Source organism: Ambystoma mexicanum, chromosome 8 (assembly GCF_040938575.1).
Source record: "Ambystoma mexicanum isolate Mex_15411 chromosome 8, UKY_AmexF1_1, whole genome shotgun sequence".
NCBI lineage: Eukaryota > Metazoa > Chordata > Amphibia > Caudata > Ambystomatidae > Ambystoma > Ambystoma mexicanum.
The window spans coordinates 1,701,837,734-1,701,858,010 of NC_090929.1; the positions used below are offsets into that span (position 1 = coordinate 1,701,837,734).

Below are 20,277 nucleotides of genomic sequence, written 5' to 3' on the forward strand. Positions count from 1 at the left end.
GCAAGGCTAAGAACCTCAGGGTCATCTTCAACTCCACGCTTTTTTTTCTGCCCATCTCTCTGATGTCTCTAAAAAGTCAAACTTCCAACTGACCTCCTCAGAGGTATTCTGCCTTTCCTCTCCTTCCCCCTCACTGTCTCTCGAGCCCTGGTTCTCTCTAGGTTGGACTACTGCAATAGCCTCTTTCTAAATCTACTGCTTCTACTCTCCGCCCTTTGTATCTCATCCAGAACAAGACTGCAAGACGTGTCCTTGGCCTCAAGCCCTGGGATCGTATCTCTTCAGCCCTGAAATCTCTTCTTTGGCTCACAGTGGCTGCAAGGATTAAATTCAAGACCCTTTGCATTGTCCATAAGGCTTTCTGGGTCCTGGATCCATTATACCTTCAACTTCCCCTCAGTTAATAACTTCCCTCTCAAGTTCTTCACGCCTCCACCTCCAACTCCCTCAGGGTCAGTCGTTTCACAAAGAAAAGAGCTGGGGATAGATCTCCGTCTTCGGCTGGGGCCTCCCTCTGGAACAGCCTCCCTGCCACTCTGAAACTTGAGGAGAACCATCTCCGGTTCTGGAAGCACCTCAAGACCTTCCTCTTTGCTTCTGCCTTCTCTCCCCTGCTGATATGTTCTGCTTGGCATCGTGCACCTGGTTACTCTCTGATTTCGGGCCCAAGTACTAGCCCATCCAGCCACGCATCCGCGCGGCCTCCTGGCAACCCTTGCACTTGGGTCTGTATCTGTAATCCTACAGTCGTCCACCCCTTTTTCTGCACTAATCGGACACCCCCTGTATGTGCCATTAACATAGCACTTGCCACTTGCTGGCTGCACTACCACTTGTTGTTTATGTCTTTTATCCTTTGCTCTGCACTTTCCCCCTTCCCTCTCCCCTGCAATTACACGTTCTCAATGTCACTGGGCCTAGTAAGATCTTTGTTTTGTTCTCCCTTGTTCCCCTCCCCTGCCTCGTTGCGCTCTGAAACTGAGCGCGATACAAATAAAATATCATACAGCGATAGGCATTGAGGAAGAGGATGGGGATTAGGAGTGAGGAGCCATACCACCTCACTGGGTAGAAGGAGCTGTTCAAGGTGGCTATGAGGGGCGAGAAGGCGAAAGGGGTACAGGGCACTCGGGGCTGCAGGGAGCAAGCTGGGGAGCAGGGGAGAAAGGCTTTACCAGGCAATGGGGACTAGCCCATTAACAAACTTCCATACAAGGAAGCGGATTTTGAAGAGGGGCCAGTGTTGCATGGAGGGCCATCCCGCATGAGGGGAGTGGTAGGTTATCGGGATAAGATGCAAAAGTCAATATTTTGTTGAGGGAGTTTAAAAAGGAATAGTAGAGAGCAGGGCCCATGAGGAGTAATCAAGTGGTATGAGGACAAGAATGGAAGTCAAAGATTATATAGTAGAGTGGTTGGTGCGATGTGAGAGGATTATCATGGCAGAGGTGGCACTAACGGTAGTGAACTGCTCACACTTTAGTTCACTATCAAAGTGGATCCATTGGTTGCGAGTGTTGGGTGGATGGGGTGGCGATGTCAGGAGGGGGAAGAAAAGGGGGCGGGAGGGGAGGCGGGCAGTGGGTGATACATGAATCTTACATTGGACACTGAAGTGACCTCCAGTAACAAATGGCAGGGAAACGGGATATGTGGGAGGATACAAGGGTTTGAAATTACTGGCAGCTTTTTCCATCAGTTCTAGTTTGGATCTTAGTTTGCAGCAAGCTATGCACTAGCTCCTCATTAAAGAGAGGAAATTGTAGCTCCTGCTTAGCTTTATATCAGGTATAGTTTGCACCTTAGTTTGCAACATGCTATGCACTAGCTCCTCATTGAACAGGGGGAATTGTTACTCCTGCTTAGCTTTACATCGGGTATAGTTTGCATCTTAGTTTGCAGCACGCTATGCACTAGCTCCTCATTAAAGAGAGGGAATCGTTACTCCTGCTTAGCTTTACATCAATTCTAGATTCCACGTTAGTTTGCAGCAAGCTATGCACTAGCTCCTCATTAAAGAGAGGGAATCGTTACTCCTGCTTAGCTTTACATCATTTCTAGTTTGCATCTTAGTTTGCAGCAAGCTATGAACTAGCTCCTCATTAAAGAGAGGGAATCATTACTCCTGCTTAGCTTTACATAATTTCTAGTTTGCATCTTAGTTTGCAGCAAGCTATGCACTTGCTCCTCATTAAAGAGAGGGATTTGTAGCTCCTGCTTAGCTTTACATCAGGTATAGTTTGCATCTTAGTTTGCAGCACGCTATGTACTAGCTCCTCATTGAAGAGAGGGAATTGTTGCTCCTGCTTAGCTTTGCATCAGTTCTAGTTTGCATCTTAGTTTGCAGCAAGCTATGAACTAGCTCCTCATTAAAGAGAGGGAATCATTACTCCTGCTTAGCTTTACATCAGTTCTAGTTTGCATCTTAGTTTGCAGCAAGCTATGCACTAGTTCCTCGATCACACAAGAGCTGCTTTTAGCACTTGCTCATCAGATCTTTAGTTTGATCCTGGACAGGAATAACAAGATGCCATGGGTATCAACGCTGAATTGGCGGTGGGAGAAGCCAAAGTCGAATTATTTTATCAAGAGAGGAGGTGCAATGTGTGAAGAAACTGGAACAAGAAGGGAGCCCTGGGGATCCCCATATTATGCAGGCAGCAAGTTGTGGGTCACACATGGTTTGCTTATACTGAAGAGGAGGGACGAAGAGTGTCAGACCGTGTGCTTATAGTCAGACACGTAGGGGGTTGTGCCTGGATAACACAGGTGGATTTAGCAGTAGGACCAGGGACAAAAGGCCACAGGGCCCACCCTGCTCAGCCTATCTCACCTCCAAGGGAAACAGCCCAGGCTGCACAGGACGCCCATTGAGATCTGATCTAAAGCCCATGGTGCCCCCCTGGTCTGCCTCTCTTACCTCCAAGGGAAACAGCCCAGGCTGCACAGGGCCCCCCACTGAGATATGATCTAAAGCCCATGGGGCCCCCCTGGTCTGCCTCTCTCACCTCCAAGGGAAACAGCCCAGGCTGCACAGGGCCCACCACTGAGATCTGATTTAAAGCCCATGGGCCCCCCCTGGTCAGCCTCTCGACCTCCAAGGGATTCAGCCTGCCCCCCCATGGGGTCTTATCTCTTATCAGTTGTAGACCATTTACAATGAGAGGTGATTAGTGATGTGAACAGGTAAATGGCAGTGATCATTACTATGGCACGTTTTTGATCTTACAATTCTATAAGGCTTTAATAATGCTATGATTGCTGGTGGATTAGATATGAGAGGAGCTTGTTGAACTATCTGCAAGCAGTGTGCAACAATGACCCTGTCATGCATTTTAATTCACCACGTGCTTTAGGAGATTTCTTTGTAGGTTCTAATTTATTTGCCTGTTGGAGCTTGTAGTCTTCCATTCAGGGTGGGGAAAATAAAAAGGTACACTGGCATATGGGGTCATTTTCAATGCCTGCAGAGAAGATAAAGTGGTGGTAAAATGCCACATACGATTGTATATATTTTGACAGGCACAGTTGGAGAGCAGAGATGATTTGAAATGTTTGCTTGCTCGTTCAGGTCCGCCTACCAAATGTGCTTGGTATTCCTGATTCCACCAGCATGTATGTTTATGCTGCTGGAAAACCAATGGATTCCACCTGACTTTTACACTTGGTACAAGCAGGCAGATTCCATAGGACAGATTTTGAAGGAACTTTTGGGTTGATATCACTTAGAAGCCCGCGACCTGATTAAATGCAAGAATTTGCACTGTCGCATTGGTGTGCCATAGAACGGAGACTTCGAGTTCCTCAACTCTGTTTGTTTAATTAGGAAACCAGGCTGCTGTGGTCACACCTTGTTACTGCGCCAGACAAAAATTATGCTGGAGACTGAGTCCAATTGCTGTTGTGTGATAAGGAAGTTTAATTGATCTGCCCTATGGATTACACGTGTTTCGGCAAGGTGCCTTTCTCAAATCAGGCCTTATCCAACTTTATTTCTCTTGATCATTACTGGAAGTGTAATAACGGGGATCAATCCCAACTGCAAATCCCACTTCGCTTGAACGCGGGACGCGGCAATGACATTTGCAGTTGGGATTGATCCCCGTTATTACACTTCCAGTAATGATCAAGAGAAATAAAGTTGGATAAGCCCTGATTTGAGAAAGGCACCTTGCCGAAACATGTGTAATCCATAGGGCAGATCAATTAAACTTCCTTATCACACAACAGCAATTGGACTCAGTCTCCAGCATACATTTTTTCTGGCGCAGTAACAAGGTGTGACCACAGCAGCCTGGTTTCCAGATTCCATAGGAGTCCCTTGTAGATGGCTTAAACATGCTATAATCGCGGTAGCATTTACACTTTTTTCAGACACATAGTGGAGTAGGTGATTTAACTTGTATTTTACTATTTACTTTTCCACTAAGTGGTGAAAAAGATTACATTGCACACAGGGGGCCTTTTGCACAAAAGTGGAAATAGAAGTGGTCTCCTCTGTGCAACATAGGATTCAAAAGAAAATGACACCTCATTCACTTAGTGGTCAATGTGTTTCTACAATCACCTTTTCATTGTCAAATTGGTTTATCATGTGACTCGGCACTCTTAAAGCCATCTGTACAAAACAGACTATTATTTTAGATCTTCAAACCCAGACACAAATACATATTTGTACCAATTTGAGCTAGGCAGATACCTGGTCCAGTACCAACATTTCAGAATAGGCTCAAATGTCCAGCTTCAACAATTAACCAGAGTATGTGATCTATCCATCTTGCGTTACCTGCCAAAATGAGTGCTTCAGACCCCAGAGTAGACTTTTCCGCCAAAAGTCTCTCAAGATTTATTAGACTCGTTTTTCTCCATATATAATAACAGTGACCCTTCATATTAACCATGCAAAGTACCAGATGTTTCCAAATGTGTGTGTCGCTCTGAGGATATTAGTTACATTTCCAAATGCTGTTGCATCATGGCTCTCTCACCAGAATTGTAGCACTCCTTCACACCCTCAAAATGTACTGCAAAACTAAAATGTTGTGTTTAAAAATGCTATTTATTAAGCCACAAAATATTCCATTTCATGCTGCGGTATTCTGGGTGGGTCTGTCTTTCACAACAAGGTGCCCGGACCCAAAGCCCCTCCTCCGCGGCCTGCGTAAACAAGAACGGTGGTATGGGAGAGTGGATGGAAGGTGACTGGGTGTGAAATTTGAATGCAGAGGCCATGAAATGAAAACAAGGGGAGAGCTGATGGGAAGAGCAGTAGTTTCTAAACTTCTTGTCTATCTTCTCTGGGTTTGTATTGCGTTTCCCTAGGTCAGATTATGCATAGATGTTGAATAAAAAGGTGTACACATTTTATTCTTAGGGAATGATCAATTTGGATTTACCGCTCAGGCTCTTGTTAGAGATCTGCAGTGACAGTTTTCATTGTTGATGCTATGGCAACGTCAGTTTTCCTTGTGGGAAAGGTGAGAGTGGATGGAAGCACATGACAGTAGTGGATTGAATATGAGAAGGATGGGGGACACATGGAAGATGTAAAGAGTGTAAGAAGTGAGGGTCTTAAGGAAGCTGACAGGAGAAAAGAGAAAAGCAGAAGATTTTGGAAGGGGTACAGGACAGCATGTGATATTTGTAGGGATGAACAGATGAAGAGTAAAGCAGCTTCCCCTCTTGAGAAAATTGAGTGGTCCTGGCAAAAACACTTCATGTGAGCAAGATCTGGTCAGGTGAGCAGGCTCTTTCCACCTCTGTCATAACCCTAAACACACAACACGAACAGTAGAAAAGAGAACTTAGAATATATGGAACATGTGTCCCAAAAGTTCATCAATATTGCACTTGTGACAGCCATCAACTACTCCCGCCCTAAGCTCCACTTACTGTAAAGAAGGCATGTTATCAACCAGTAAGACAGACACAAGTGATCACAGTTCAAGGGTGTTTATTGAATTCAAAAAGGGTTTGAAAAACGCCTATCTTAACCTAAATCTACGGATGGGAGCAAGTTACGACCATCAAATAATAATAACGCAGTCTTAGTGGTGTCTTGTCAAAATAAAAGGGCCTATACTATTGCCAATCCTTAGTTCTAAATACAAATATTGTGGGAAACAATGGTATGCAAAAGAAAAGTGTTCAAGAAATGATATGTCAGGATATTCAAGACGGTGGCTTTCCTGCCCTGCGTTTTTAGCAAAGGACAAGGCCGCACACTCAAGCTTAGCACACTCTGGCTTCTCTAGCATGAGGGTGCAGTTCACATCTCAGTATCAGGGCCTTCCGTGCCAAAGTCCCTTTGCCATTCAAAGTCTCTTATTTCAGAGGGCCTGATACAACAAACATTCAAAGTTCCTTTTTCCTCAGAATTCTCATGTACAACTTCTTGGGTGATTTTTGATTCACCCCGGGGCCCCCTCTGCCGGGCTCAGACCAGATTCATGAATTTTTCCAAACTTTCTCTATTACATCAAAATCGAAGACTTTCGACTGTGCGCAGGATTTTGCTTGTTTGATTCCCATTTATTTGTTCACTTTCAAAGTATCTCCCTCCGCCGGGCTCGGATCACATTGATCTACTTTTGTTACTCCACGACCTACTTTCGTTACTCCACCGCTGGATACCTTACAGAGACCTTCAATTGAGCACCCACGCAGTGCCGGACCACTATGTCAAAGGTATTGTAGCTTGCTTTAAAGTTCAATCACCCATCAGCAGTTCAACTTCACTCGCGTCTCATCACACACGTTTTAACACTGTTTTTCCAGCGCTCGCCATACAATGTTGCCGCTTGCATCCTTGGCTTCAACAAAGACTGGTCTTGCATCGGTCTCCCCAACTCACCGGCTATGTTTATTTCACTGACGCTGCTTTGCTCTTGGAGCCAAGGACAGTACCACGTTGGCTGGTGATTCTCCCCACCTTGATTAATGGCACGAGAGGGCCCCGGGTATCTTTGACACACAATGTAGCATTCTTCAGCCTGTTTTCCTGGTCTTATGCTTTTCAATCTGGAGGACACATGAAACAAACAGTTCCTTGTCGAAAAGGTCAAGAGTACTTCCCTCCTTACGATCCCTGTTTCGCCGTCTTTCTTCTCTTGTTAAACTGCCATCTTGTAACTGCTGTTTCCTTGTGTGTTTTGCCTCGCTCAGAATGTGCTCTCATGCTCTGCCTTTTATCCGTGTGGATAATGTAATGGAAGTCAGGTGTGAGTGATTGTCGATAATTGCCTGACCTCGCCTGACCATTGTATTGGGACATGTCAGGTACACGGCTCGGGTGTTAGTCTCTTTTCCTTTAGAGCAGGATGTCAGTGAGAAAGGGTTTGTGTTGTAAAAGCAGTTAGGGGTACAGTTCCTAAATATCCTACTGGGTAGGATGGGGTAAAGGTGTTACAAGGAAGGGGATACTGTGTCTCACCATCCGGTGTCCCACACCCCGAAGACCACTCACCCAAGTGATGCTCCCGCACTGGTCCACCCCCAGGAACTAGATCCAAAAGCGATGGCCGTGTCCTGGCTACCTGGATGACAGATCCCCGGGGACTAGTGGGTGAGACACCTTCTGGTTTCTCACATTACCCAGTGCCATCTGTCAAACTTGCCCACGGGGCTCTTTGCCTTAAACCTGCCACTGCATACAAATGTTCACATTTAGAGGTAGCATGGTATGTTTATGTAAGAGGGAGATAGTGTCAGACTTGCTCTTGCCCTCGTAGTGTAGCTGAGGAATTCTTCTTACCAATCTACCAAACTGATTAAGAAAACAACCAGAACAGTTGATTGGCCAAAATATGGAAGACCAACGAAGAACCCGGAACAACAGAGGGCAGGATACTACAACAGGATGTCTCAGGAGCACAGGCGATGACCCCAGGTAACTGCAAGAAGAGCACTAGTAAACACCATGCAATTCGAAGCAGTACTTAAGATAGAACCAAATAAAGTAAGACTAACCTGTATCTGGTAAACACCTTAGACTGAAGAACCGGTAAGTAGTTTCTAGGAATAAGTAGAACAGCCAGTAGATCGTGGAAGCCAGATGCAAAGGTAAGAACAAATCCAAGAAAGTCAAAAGTTCCAAGACCTACCCCGACGGCACGCGGACGCCTATAGGGTACACCAAGGCAGTCTCTAGTCCGTGTACCGTACAGTTCAAGATCCCAAGAACAATCCAAGGTAAGGTAAGTTCCAAAGTCTAAATGCCGTGAGTGGAGCTGAGTTCCAGGCGTTGAAGGTCAGTGGGGTTGACAGAAAGGATTGGGAAGCAGTATATTCCTACAGTTCCGTGCGGGCTCCGCTGCACAGTTAGCGGAACGAAGAAAAAGGCAATTCCAAATAACGGTCCGAGGTCGTGAAGCGGTGCGGGCAGCAGCAGTACAAGAAGCAAGGCAGGGAAAATCCATACAACAGTCAATGGTCGAAGAAACAAGGCGGTCAGCAGAGGCACAGGGGATAAACAAGACAATATCAATAGAGGTCCGTGGTCGAAGAAGCCAGAATATCCGTAGACAGACAAAGTTCCATGAACGAGGAAGCAACAAGAGCCTTAGAATACAAGATTCAGAAGCGCCGACTCGGAGTAAAGGCGGAGCTTATATAAGGTCACCTGACTGAAGTGGCGCTCCTCAACGTGCTAGGCGAAACCAGGAAGTACAGGCAGGACGCCATTGTTTCCATGCCAACCTCCAAGATCCCGGCAGCCGAGATCTTAAAGGACCAGTAGCTACCGATCCTCTGTCTAAACGCGAGTCAGCACGCCCACGTTTAGACGTAACTTGCTCTGTACTACGTCCCAATACAGTAGAACGTTGCCAATATCTAACAGGTTCCTTCCCCAAAGAAGCCCCCGGCCTTCGAGACTTCCAAAAACGAGACAACAACAAAGGGGCATGAACGTTCTCCGCCGGTTCCCAGGTACGATCCTCCGGACCGTAACCCTTCCAGTCAACATAGTAGAGTCTCCTACCATTCCGCACTCTGGTATCCAAGATCGCAGATACCTCGTACTCTACCGCACCCCTTACTTTGACGGGTGGAGGGTGAGTCGGGAGCCGGGTCGCGGGATGGCAAGGTTTGATCAGGGACACATGAAAAACTGGATGAACCTTCCAAGACTGCGGGAGAACCAACCGAACCACAGCCGGGTTAATGACATGCAAAATTGTATACGGACCAATGAAACGTGGGAGCAAAGTCTTCCGGCCTGGTAAGCGCAGATTACGCGTCGACAACCACACTCTCATACCCGGTTGGTAACTCAGAGCAGGGGTACGGTGTCGATCCGCGTAAAACTTGGCCCTCTTTTGAGCCTCCACCAGATGCCGTTTCACTTGGACATGGGTACCAGAGATGTCACGAACACAGGCAAGGGCAGCAGGGTTATGTATTGGTAGATCAGGAACAAGAGGCAAAGAACGTGGATGTTGCCCAAAAAGGGCAAAAAAAAAGGAGAAACCTGCGTAGCTGTGTGCAGGGTATTGTTATAGGCAAATTCAGCCAAGGACAATACAGAGACCCAATCGTCCTGGCGCTGAAAAATGAGACATCTTATGTATTGTTCCATAGTGGCATTCAGACGTTCAGTTTGTCCATCCATCTGAGGATGATAAGCACTAGAGAACCGAGCCTCAATACCCAAGGCAGTCGCTAACGCCCTCCAGAAGCGCGAAGTGAATTGAGGACCCCTGTCTGATATTATAACAGAAGGGAGACCAAACAACCTGAATATGTTCCGTAGAAAGAGATCCGCCAGTTTAGGAGCAGTCGGAATACCCTGACAAGGTACAAACACTGCCATCTTCGTAAAGTAGTCGATAACAACCCAAATCGTGTCGAAACCTCCCACCACAGGAAGTTCTACAACAAAATCCATAGAGATGATCGACCAAGGACGATCTGGGAGAGGCATAGTTTGCAAAAGACCAACCGGTTTACTGTGTGACGACTTGCATTGAGCGCAAACCGAACACGTAGCTATGTACTCTGTGACGTCTTTCAGCAAAGAAGGCCACCAACACCACCTTCTCAGTAATTCCTCAGTCTTCCTGATACCAGGATGAGCAGCCAAAGCCGAATCGTGACTCCATTGTATAGCAGTGAGTCGCGTTTCCAGATTATGCAGAACAATCTTACCCTGTTTATAGGGCAATGAATGTACTATATCCAAACCATAATCGCCCACTTCCGGCGGATTAGTATGAAGCCATTCCTGGATCCTCGATTTAAGTGACGGACGCAAGGAACAACTACAAACCACCTGAGTAGGTAACAACGGAGCACCGGTAACACGAGAGGGTTCTGCGGGTCCGTGAAGACGAGAGAGGGCATCTGCTTTAGAATTCATTGAACCAGGGCGATATGATATAGTAAAGTCAAACATCGAAAAGAATTCATGCCACCGTGCACGACGCGCAGTAGTGCATTTCACTGACTGTAGAGCCACTAGATTTCTATGGTCGGTGAACACCTGAACGGGCAATTTTGACCCCAACAAATGATGCCTCCATACCATAAAGGCGTCTCGAATAGCCAATAATTCCCGCTCTGTGATCGTATAATTCCTTTCATAAGGCGTAAGTTTCCTTGAATGAAAGGCCACAGGATGTAGTTCAGTATCATCCGGGCAATATTGAGACAAGATAGCACCTAGGGCAACATCCGAAGCATCAGCCTCTACAATGAAGGGTTGAGTTGGATCGGGATGTTGGAGAACTGGTGCTGATGTAAAAGCAGACTTTAGACAATCAAAGGCATGTTGTGCTTTCTGGTTCCAACGAAAGGGCGTCTTAGAACTAATCAAGGTCGTAAGGGAATAAACAATAGTTGAAAAGTCCTGAATAAAACGCCTATAAAAGTTAGCGAATCCAAGAAAGGACTGTAACGCCTTCAAAGTGTTGGGAACCGGCCAATCTAGAATGGCTGAGACCTTAGTTCTGCTCATTTGAACCCCTTTGTTGGTGATGTTATAACCAAGGAATTCGACTTCTTGTACATGGAACATGCATTTCTCCAATTTGGCATAAAGATGATTGTCACGCAAGCGTTGTAAAACCTTGCTAACATGAACAACGTGGGTGTCATAGCTGGGAGAATAAATCAGGATGTCATCCAGGTATACAATCAGGTATTGATCCAGCATATCATGAAATACTTCATTAATAAAATACTGAAAAGTGGCCGGGGCATTGCTTAGGCCAAACGGCATAACCGTGCATTCATATAGACCGTATTTAGTTTTAAAAGCGGTCTTCCATTCGTCCCCCTCACGTATGCGTACCAGGTTATACGCCCCACGTAAATCCAATTTAGTGAACAACTTGGCAGAGCCGAGTTGATCAAGCAAAACCGATATTAGAGGAATCGGATATTGATTCCTGACTGTAACCGCATTCAAGGCCCGGTAATCAATGCAAGGGCGAAGGTCCCCCTCCTTCTTCGGGACAAAGAATAGGGGAGAAGCCGCTGGAGAACGTGAAGCCCGAATGAAACCTGACTTTAAGGACTTGTCGATATATTCTTTAAGAATGATGTCCTCCTTGGGTGTCAACGAATAGATCCGGCCTGACGGTATCTTGGCCCCCGGAACTAGTTCTATCAGACAATCATAAGGACTGTGAGGAGGGAGGATTTCTGCCCCACCGGCATCAAACACATCCTGATAGTCGTGATATTCAGGAGGTAGTTGAGTATTAACCACAGCCCCAATAGTAGGAGCTGAGTCCATGAGCGCAACGCTAGGACTGGAGGATTTCTGACCTGGCGTCAAACAGTATTGATCACAATGATCCGAAAAGAAACTCACCTCCCCTGTGTGCCAATCGACCACTGGGTTGTGTAGTTTCAACCATGGAAGCCCAAGGATCACTTTCAACTGAGGAGCAGCAATGAGGTCAAATATGATTTTCTCTGTATGCCCACAATCTGTCCTCATAACCAATTCTGAAGTACTTTCAGTCACCGGACCAGAAACAAGAGATGAGCCGTCAACAGCATTAACGGCCTCTGGGCAATCCTTGGGAACTACAGTTATGCCCAAATCCCGAGCATAATTACTGTCAATACAATTCCCCGTGGCACCTGAATCCAAAACCACTTGAACCACCCTCTTGTTCATGGAGGTGGAAGCGAGGGTAACGGATAAACAAGAAAGCGTAGGCACGATGGGGTCACTACAAGAACTACCCGGCAACTGTACCCCTTTTATTGCCAGGCTTTCGCGTTTCCCTGTTTCTTAACTGGTTTCTTGGGACAAGAACGTAAGAAATGATCGTTTGATCCACAATAAAAACAAATACCATTTTTCTTCCTGTTTTCCCTGGTTTCATTTGACAATGGCCCACGCAATGCTCCTATTTGCATTGGTTCTGAGGGTCCAGCTACGGGTAATGAGGCGTTACCAGTGATTGGAGGAATAGGTCTCCGTTCCCCTTTTCTCTCTGCTTGTCTAGAGTCGACTTGTAATACTAGATCTACCAACTCAGAAAAAGCAGTAGGAATCACTGGTATTGTGGACAGAGTATCCTTAAGGGACTCGGACAATCCTTTGTAAAACAAGGATGCCTTCTTTTCCTCAGGCCAATTAGTTTCAGCAACCAATTGGTTAAATTTGGCCAAATATGCCAACAGAGGTGACGTACCCTGTTGTAAACCCAACAACTGTAGGTCGGTAGCTTGTGTGGCATACCGTGTATCAAAAACCCGACTCATAGCATCAATCAGGGCATCACAATCATACAAGAGATGACTAGCCCCTTCAAGTAATGGGTTGGCCCATGCCGCCGCCGTACCACCTAGGTGTGATAACAAAAACGCTGCTTTGGTGGTTGAATCTGGAAATGAGGCCGGCCTGCATAGAAAATGTAACCTACATTGATTTAGAAAGGTTCGATAAGCCTTCGGGTCACCTGTAAACCGCTCTGGTGGAGCCAGGGGAAACTGGGCGGTCATATACACAGGCCCTGTATTATGACTGGAAGCGGGTAGTCCAGAACCAGATCCAGCCGCTGGGGAAGAAACCCCCATACCAGAAGACTGGATTCCCGCCTGTAACTCATTCATGCGTCTTTCAGTGGCCGCATGAACACTGGCCATTTCAGTACGCAATTCGGCCACCATTTGCATGATGGCTGCCAGAGAATCGTTGGCATCCATTATAAGAGGCTTCTGAATATGTCAGACTTGCTCTTGCCCTCGTAGTGTAGCTGAGGAATTCTTCTTACCAATCTACCAAACTGATTGATTAAGAAAACAACCAGAACAGTTGATTGGCCAAAAGATGGAAGACCAACGAAGAACCCGGAACAACAGAGGGCAGGATACTACAACAGGATGTCTCAGGAGCACAGGCGATGACCCCAGGTAACTGCAAGAAGAGCACCAGTAAACACCATGCAATTCGAAGCAGTACTTAAGATAGAACCAAATAAAGTAAGACTAACCTGTATCTGGTAAACACTTTAGACTGAAGAACCGGTAAGTAGTTTCTAGGAATAAGTAGAACAGCCAGTAGATCGTGGAAGCCAGATGCAAAGGTAAGAACAAATCCAAGAAAGTCAAAAGTTCCAAGACCTACCCCGACGGCACGCGGACGCCTAAAGGGTACACCAAGGCAGTCTCTAGTCCGTGTACCGTACAGTTCAAGATCCCAAGAACAATCCAAGGTAAGGTAAGTTCCAAAGTCTAAATGCCGTGAGTGGAGCCGAGTTCCAGGCGTTGAAGGTCAGTGGGGTTGACAGAAAGGATTGGGAAGCAGTATATTCCTACAGTTCCGTGCGGGCTCCGCTGCACAGTTAGCGGAACGAAGAAAAAGGCAATTCCAAATAACGGTCCGAGGTCGTGAAGCGGTGCGGGCAGCAGCAGTACAAGAAGCAAGGCAGGGAAAATCCATACAACAGTCAATGGTCGAAGAAACAAGGCGGTCAGCAGAGGCACAGGGGATAAACAAGACAATATCAATGGAGGTCCGTGGTCGAAGAAGCCAGAATATCCGTAGACAGACAAAGTTCCATGAACGAGGAAGCAACAAGAGCCTTAGAATACAAGATTCAGAAGCGCCGACTCGGAGTAAAGGCGCAGCTGATATAAGGTCACCTGACTGAAATGGCGCTCCTCAACGTGCTAGGCGAAACCAGGAAGTACAGGCAGGACGCCATCGTTTCCATGCCAACCTCCAAGATCCCGGCAGCCGAGATCTTAAAGGACCAGTAGCTACCGATCCTCTGTCTAAACGCGAGTCAGCACGCCCACGTTTAGACGTAACTTGCTCTGTACTACGTCCCAATACAGTAGAACGTTGCCAATATCTAACAGATAGTCACAGGGCAGTGCTTTTACAACGAAGTGATGGGCAGCAGGGTGTGAGTGTGTCTGCAGGCGTGTGTGTGTATCTCTGTGGTGAGAGGCTTGCAAAGAGTGTGCTTACACTATCTGGAGCAAGGGAATGTGCTAAAACTGAAAGAGGTGTGTTTAAGGCAGTGGAGGTTCACAGTGGTGCACATACATTGACAGCAGCATGGTTTGTTGTCACAAACCGACTTGCAAACTGGCAACCATAGACTACTAGCCACACAACTGTGTCATCCACCGACCACGGACATGCAAGGATGTTGCTAACGCAATGCCCCAATGAGGAACATGGCAATGCTCCACTAGCCGGAGGCAGGCTGTAATAGCGGCGCCCCCTGCCTAGGGACACCAGCATCCCTCTAAATACACAGTGCACATTAACAGTCCAGTCTATAAACTACCACATGCACACCAAGCCTCAAGAATTGCTCCCATTACTCCAACCCGGTATGAGGATACATTATCCTCCGGACTCACCTCTCTCAGTACATCTGGAAGACCTTCGATTTAGCCTGTTTAATGAACCTCTATGTATCAGCAATACCAGAAAAGGCCAAATAAAGATAAGCGGGGAGCTTCGATATCGCATCTAGAAGAAAATAAAACAACCGATCAATCACTCCTAGAAGATGCATTATGATAGCTTGTCCATAATGCTTGGAAGACCTATTACCACAATCCAGTTAGTGGGCCTAGAGGACTCCCTCTCATGGAACACAGCGCCAACAAGCTCCAGCCGAACCTCAAGGTATGTATATACACACCACTTCCGTGCACATCGGCCGCAGGCATGATCATCCGCACTCATGCACCAGAATGCAGCAATGACCAAGGACAAATCCTGTCTAGCTGGGCACATAACGTTTTGCCGATTTACACCAGACTATGCCTCAACACCTCTGCCATTACAGTGACGACCTATGACAAAATTCGAGTCTCTTGCACACTTTCCAGACCTCCCTCAGCACCCAAACACATGCCTGATCTAAGGAGTCGGCCAGCCCACCAAATTCCTTATCTTGGCCAAAATGACCACACGTATAGCAAACCTCTAAGAATTTCCCATACTCTGGACTGCGTTCCCCCAGGGCATTCCTGCCGCAAACGTGTTGAGACTATACTAATGGTAAAAGGTGCTATATAAATGATTACTACAATTATATTGATAAGAAAGCTTCTTGGTGCGTGGCTCACAGGGAGTTTGCATATACTTGGGGCCAGGCACGACTGAAGAGGTGTAGGGGCCCATTTCAACATGATGGCGCCCCCCACCCCCGTGTCTCCCTCCTCTCTTGATTGGAGCAGAAAACAGTCTGAAGCACTCATGTGGTGCATACATTATAATGGAAAATAAAATACAGCCAGGGGTTATAAGCTGCCAATTATCACGAGACGGCCAACAAGCAGGGAGCTGAAACACTAAATGCCCACTGATTATCACCTCGTTGACTTTTAACACTAGTTACTTCCCATCAGCACCTTGCTGACAAAGAAGAATTTATAGCATGTCAGTGGGTATTTAGTGTTTCATCTCCCTGCAAGCTAGCTGACCTCCTCATAACGGGCGGCTATTAATACCCAGGTATATTTCTTTGCTTTAAATGCGCGCTTTGCAGCGCTTGCGTTACAAACTTAATTTGCTGGAGCCCTTCAGGTCGTCACTTCTAAGTGACGGCCTGAAGGGCTCCAGCAAATGAAGCTTGTAACACGAGTGCTGCAAAGCTCACCAATCGACACAAAGGTCTCAAGCAAATGAAGCGTGTACCCCGAGCGTTGCAAAGCGCTCATTTAAAGCCCCAGAACAAAAATAATATAGAAAACAATATATATATTGCCATACTATAAGACTGCTGACTGGCAACATGGGACCAGTTGCTGGGGTCCCCACTAAGGCTCGAGGCACATTCCATTTAAACAGGCCCCAACGGTGTCCCTGCTGGGGGCAGCAGAGTATGTTTATGGATAAAGGTTTGTGGTTGGGGCGGGGACTCAAAGGGAGTTGCTTAAGCTGAGGTGCAGTAGTGTGCTTGCAGGGGCAGACAGGGCCCCTGGTCCGTGAACCTACACTGGGAGATGATAGTCAGCAGGGCTCGTGTGAAGCCCTGCTGACTATGTGCATGCACTGCCTAGGAGAGGTGCATGTGCTTGGGCAAGGGTTGGGGAGTGTTCTTACACAGGGAGTAGCAGGGGCTGTGTTTACCGCGTGGCCATTCACACGGAGCTTGCATACTGTGTGGGCAGCAGTGGGGGGTCACAGGTAAAGCTGGGGGGGTCATAGGCTGGAGTGCAGTGGGGAGCCTGTGTGTCTGCAGAAGGGTGTTGGGCAGCAGGGCGGGTGTGGGGGGCGTGGGCTGTGTACCTGCACTGCCTGGGGGAGGTGCATGTGTTTGGGCAAGTGTTGGGGAGTGTTCTTACACAGGGAGCAGCAGGGGCTGTGTTTACCGCGTGGCCATTCACACGGAGCTTGCATACTGTGTGGGCAGCAGTGGGGGGTCACAGGTAAAGCTGGGGGGTCATAGGCTGGAGTGCAGTGGGGCGCCTGTGTGTCTGCAGAAGGGTGTTGGGCAGCAGGGCGGGTGTGGGGGGCGTGGGCTGTGTACCTGCACTGCCTGGGGGAGGTGCATGTGTTTGGGCAAGTGTTGGGGAGTGTTCTTACACAGGGAGCAGCAGGGGCTGTGTTTACCGCGTGGCCATTCACACGGAGCTTGCATGCTGCGTGGGCAGCAGTTGGGGGGGGGGTGTCACAGGCTGAAGTGAAGTGGGGGCGCCTGTGAGTCTGCAGAGAGATGGTGGGCAGCGGGGGGGGGGGGTCATAGGCTGGAGTGCAGTGGGCACCTGTGTGTCTGCAGAAGGGTGTTGGGCAGCAGGGCGGGTGTGGGGGGCGTGGGCTGTGTGCCTGCACTGCCTGGGGGAGGTGCATGTGTTTGGGCAAGTGTTGGGGAGTGTTCTTACACAGGGAGCAGCAAGGGGTGAAGGGGTGTGTTCACTGCGTGGCCACTCACATGGAGCTTGCATGCTGCGTGGGCAGGAATTTGGAAGGGGGGGGGTCAAGGCTGAAGTGAAGTGGGGGCGCCTGTGAGTCTGCAGAGGGATGGTGGGCAGCGGGGGGGGGGGGGGTCATAGGCTGGAGTGCAGTGGGCACCTGTGTGTCTGCAGAAGGGTGTTGGGCAGCAGGGCGGGTGTGGGGGGCGTGGGCTGTGTGCCTGCACTGCCTGGGGGAGGTGCATGTGTTTGGGCAAGTGTTGGGGAGTGTTCTTACACTGGGAGCAGCAAGGGGTGAAGGGGTGTGTTCACTGCGTGGCCACTCACATGGAGCTTGCATGCTGCGTGGGCAGGAATTTGGAAGGGGGGGGGGTCAAGGCTGAAGTGAAGTGGGGGCGCCTGTGAGTCTGCAGAGGGATGGTGGGCAGCGGGGGGGGGGGTCATAGGCTGGAGTGCAGTGGGCACCTGTGTGTCTGCAGAAGGGTGTTGGGCAGCAGGGCGGGTGTGGGGGGCGTGGGCTGTGTGCCTGCACTGCCTGGGGGAGGTGCATGTGTTTGGGCAAGTGTTGGGGAGTGTTCTTACACTGGGAGCAGCAAGGGGTGAAGGGGTGTGTTCACTGCGTGGCCACTCACATGGAGCTTGCATGCTGCGTGGGCAGGAATTTGGAAGGGGGGGGGTCAAGGCTGAAGTGAAGTGGGGGCGCCTGTGAGTCTGCAGAGGGATGGTGGGCAGCGGGGGGGGGGGGTCATAGGCTGGAGTGCAGTGGGCACCTGTGTGTCTGCAGAAGGGTGTTGGGCAGCAGGGCGGGTGTGGGGGGCGTGGGCTGTGTGCCTGCACTGCCTGGGGGAGGTGCATGTGTTTGGGCAAGTGTTGGGGAGTGTTCTTACACTGGGAGCAGCAAGGGGTGAAGGGGTGTGTTCACTGCGTGGCCACTCACATGGAGCTTGCATGCTGCGTGGGCAGGAATTTGGAAGGGGGGGGGTCAAGGCTGAAGTGAAGTGGGGGCGCCTGTGAGTCTGCAGAGGGATGGTGGGCAGCGGGGGGGGGGGGGTCATAGGCTGGAGTGCAGTGGGCACCTGTGTGTCTGCAGAAGGGTGTTGGGCAGCAGGGCGGGTGTGGGGGGCGTGGGCTGTGTGCCTGCACTGCCTGGGGGAGGTGCATGTGTTTGGGCAAGTGTTGGGGAGTGTTCTTACACTGGGAGCAGCAAGGGGTGAAGGGGTGTGTTCACTGCGTGGCCACTCACATGGAGCTTGCATGCTGCGTGGGCAGGAATTTGGAAGGGGGGGGGTCAAGGCTGAAGTGAAGTGGGGGCGCCTGTGAGTCTGCAGAGGGATGGTGGGCAGCGGGGGGGGGGGGTCATAGGCTGGAGTGCAGTGGGCACCTGTGTGTCTGCAGAAGGGTGTTGGGCAGCAGGGCGGGTGTGGGGGGCGTGGGCTGTGTGCCTGCACTGCCTGGGGGAGGTGCATGTGTTTGGGCAAGTGTTGGGGAGTGTTCTTACACTGGGAGCAGCAAGGGGTGAAGGGGTGTGTTCACTGCGTGGCCACTCACATGGAGCTTGCATGCTGCGTGGGCAGGAATTTGGAAGGGGGGGGGTCAAGGCTGAAGTGAAGTGGGGGCGCCTGTGAGTCTGCAGAGGGATGGTGGGCAGCGGGGGGGGGGGTCATAGGCTGGAGTGCAGTGGGCACCTGTGTGTCTGCAGAAGGGTGTTGGGCAGCAGGGCGGGTGTGGGGGGCGTGGGCTGTGTGCCTGCACTGCCTGGGGGAGGTGCATGTGTTTGGGCAAGTGTTGGGGAGTGTTCTTACACTGGGAGCAGCAAGGGGTGAAGGGGTGTGTTCACTGCGTGGCCACTCACATGGAGCTTGCATGCTGCGTGGGCAGGAATTTGGAAGGGGGGGGGTCAAGGCTGAAGTGAAGTGGGGGCGCCTGTGAGTCTGCAGAGGGATGGTGGGCAGCGGGGGGGGGGGTCATAGGCTGGAGTGCAGTGGGCACCTGTGTGTCTGCAGAAGGGTGTTGGGCAGCAGGGCGGGTGTGGGGGGCGTGGGCTGTGTGCCTGCACTGCCTGGGGGAGGTGCATGTGTTTGGGCAAGTGTTGGGGAGTGTTCTTACACTGGGAGCAGCAAGGGGTGAAGGGGTGTGTTCACTGCGTGGCCACTCACATGGAGCTTGCATGCTGCGTGGGCAGGAATTTGGAAGGGGGGGGGGGTCAAGGCTGAAGTGAAGTGGGTGCCTGCGTGTCTGCAGAGGGCTCGTGGGGGGGTCATGCATGTGTGCATAGACGAGGTGACAGGACTATGTGTTGGTAGGAGGTGGGGGGAGAGGGCAGTGCCCATTTATAGGAGTCCACGCCCCGGACACTCCTCTATGCTCCCTCCGACGGCCCCCTCACCTCAGTTCCGTTCACGGCTCCGCCCCCGACCCATCACGCCCCCTCCGCGCTTCCCGGGCCGGTCCTTCGCTGGACCTCCGACTCCGGGAGCAGTGGGGTCCGCCGGACAGCCATCGCGCATGCGCCATCCGCAAGGAACTGCTTCACGTCCGGATCCCAGCAGTGCACTGCGCATGCGCGCAACCGACTTTCCTCGCATAGAGTGTATAGATCGGGCTGGTGGCTATACAGGGCCCATGCGCAGTGACCCTTCGCCTGAATGTGCAGGGCGCATGCGCACTGACCGTTTTCCGACGCTGCGTAAAGTACAGTGGGAACAAGCTACTGCAGCGGCAACTTCGCTGCCAGGATGTGCCGGCTCCGGGCGCCATACTGGAGGTTCAAAAGCTTGCAAGGGGTATGGCTTCCATGCCCCTGACCACATCCTCAAGAGAACGGCACTGATTTCTGATACTACCAGCTGTTGACCTGGAAGGGGACAACACTGATACTATGTTCAGAGCTGGTAGGGGTATATGTAATGACGTCACGGGAAGTGACATCACAGAAAG

The 20,277-nt window shown here is 49.8% G+C and overlaps 1 protein-coding gene across 4 annotated transcripts in view; it reads right to left on the reverse strand.

Annotated features, from left to right (window-relative positions):
• Window positions 1-19,925, reverse strand: part of IKZF5 (IKAROS family zinc finger 5) — a 190,691-nt gene extending 170,766 nt beyond the window's left edge. The window contains exons 1-2 of one of the 4 annotated variants that reach the window (XM_069612017.1): window positions 19,727-19,897; window positions 14,836-14,947 (exon numbers count right to left, since the gene is read on the reverse strand). In XM_069612017.1, coding sequence (XP_069468118.1) covers window positions 14,836-14,947 — 112 coding nt within the window. In that variant the 5' untranslated portion in view covers window positions 19,727-19,897. Of the gene's footprint in view, window positions 1-14,835; window positions 14,948-19,726 lie in introns of all 4 variants that reach the window. The other 3 variants (XM_069612018.1, XM_069612020.1, XM_069612019.1) reach the window with 3 other exon arrangements.
• Window positions 19,926-20,277: the final 352 nt, after the last annotated feature.